Source organism: Helianthus annuus, chromosome 4 (genome assembly GCF_002127325.2).
Source record: "Helianthus annuus cultivar XRQ/B chromosome 4, HanXRQr2.0-SUNRISE, whole genome shotgun sequence".
NCBI lineage: Eukaryota > Viridiplantae > Streptophyta > Magnoliopsida > Asterales > Asteraceae > Helianthus > Helianthus annuus.
This window is the reverse complement of record NC_035436.2, coordinates 196,729,493-196,731,024: the sequence shown is the minus strand read 5'-3', so window position 1 is coordinate 196,731,024 and position 1,532 is coordinate 196,729,493. Positions and strand designations below refer to the sequence as shown.

The window sequence follows — 1,532 nt, the reverse complement described above, 5'->3', positions numbered from 1 at the left end:
AGTTGTGAAGTTAAATTGCAAATAATGAAAAGTTTTGGGTTAAAGTTATAAAACCAAACTATATAGGGTTAAAACTGTAAAAGATATAAACCTTTGGGTGAAAAGTAGAAAATCAACTTTTTTTTTGAAAAACTTGCTAAGCTCATGTTACAACCTATAGAAGCATAAAGTAGTTGCTTCTTTATATAGGGTTTAATATATAATGTAAAAGAGATAAATATGGTTTTAGATTTTTTTTTTTTTTTTGAAAGGCAAATTTCATTAAAACACACAAGCCAAGGGAATTCCCAAGACGGGAACCCCACAAGACAGAATTACATCACATCAAAAACAAATGACTTCCACCCCTTCCAATCCACCCCACCAAATCTACCTCTACTACATAACCAAAGATAAGACAGGGACTTAATGTCCGCCACTAACTCTACGGCGTTCCTATTCTTTTGAGCAAAAACTCTCTCGTTCCGAGCTTTCCATAGACGCCAACAAGCCACAATGAGGATCCCATATAATAGCTCCTTTTTATTCTTCGACCATCTCGAACCTTCAACCACTTCGACAATATCTTTAACCGAGAAGAGAAAAATGGGAGGAAGTTTAACCCAAGAAGCGATACCCTGCCACAAACCAGCCGCCATACCACAAGCCGTAAACATGTGATCCACATTCTCTTCTTCAAGCATGCAGAAACCACAAGAAACCTCTCCATGGATGAGGTTTCTACTACGAAGCGCCACTTTAGTCGGATTCTATCCAACAACAACCTCCACATGAAAACATTACATTTTAACGGGATCCACTTACACCAATTAAAATCGATGGAAGGGATGATGCTGCCAACCCGAGCACTAACAGCCCAATGTTTTGCAGTGTTGACCGAAAAATCAAGAGGGCCACTATCATACTGTCACACCCCAACCGATGGCGGAATCATCGGGGCGCGGCACTGAGCGAAACAGATTGTTCAAAGAAATTCCATAACAACTATTATTACCAAATAGTTTAAATATCACGTCCCATACCGTGACCCATAAGATAAATCTAGTTATTACAGACATAGATATCCTTTAAACAAAACAAGTTCCGACAACTCAGATTTTAACACATAAATATAAATTGTCTTGGTTTCTAGACTCTTCCTAGTCTCGATTTCACAGCAGGGAAAGCAAGTAAGCATCCTAAACACCTGTCACATACGTTAAAATAAGTCAATACATATAATGTAAAGGTGAGCATACAAGTTTGATAATAGCATATAGAGTTCGAATAGTTACGCATAACCAGCACGTACACAGAGGGCAATGATGCATGTAAATTATCGACATGGGCCTATCAATACCAGTGACTGCGGGTTGACTGTCCGAGACAGTTCGCAATACATGATCACCACCTTAAATCATGCAAGTAGATTGTCCTTAACAACCCCCGTGTGAACGGGTGCTGAGTCCAAACTATAGTACTATGTTGCTAAGGCAGGTAGACAGCTTTCCACGTGTAAACGTAATAACAAGCATACATTTAATCACGTAATA

The 1,532-nt window shown here is 38.8% G+C and overlaps 1 protein-coding gene across 1 annotated transcript; it reads right to left on the bottom strand.

Moving 5' to 3' along the window:
• Positions 1-314: 314 nt before the first annotated feature.
• Positions 315-903, bottom strand: LOC110934132. Its single transcript, XM_022177322.1, has 2 exons — positions 805-903; positions 315-749 (listed from the first exon to the last, which is right to left on the bottom strand). Exons 1-2 carry the CDS (start codon positions 901-903, stop codon positions 315-317), a joined length of 534 nt encoding a protein of 177 aa, XP_022033014.1.
• Positions 904-1,532: the final 629 nt, after the last annotated feature.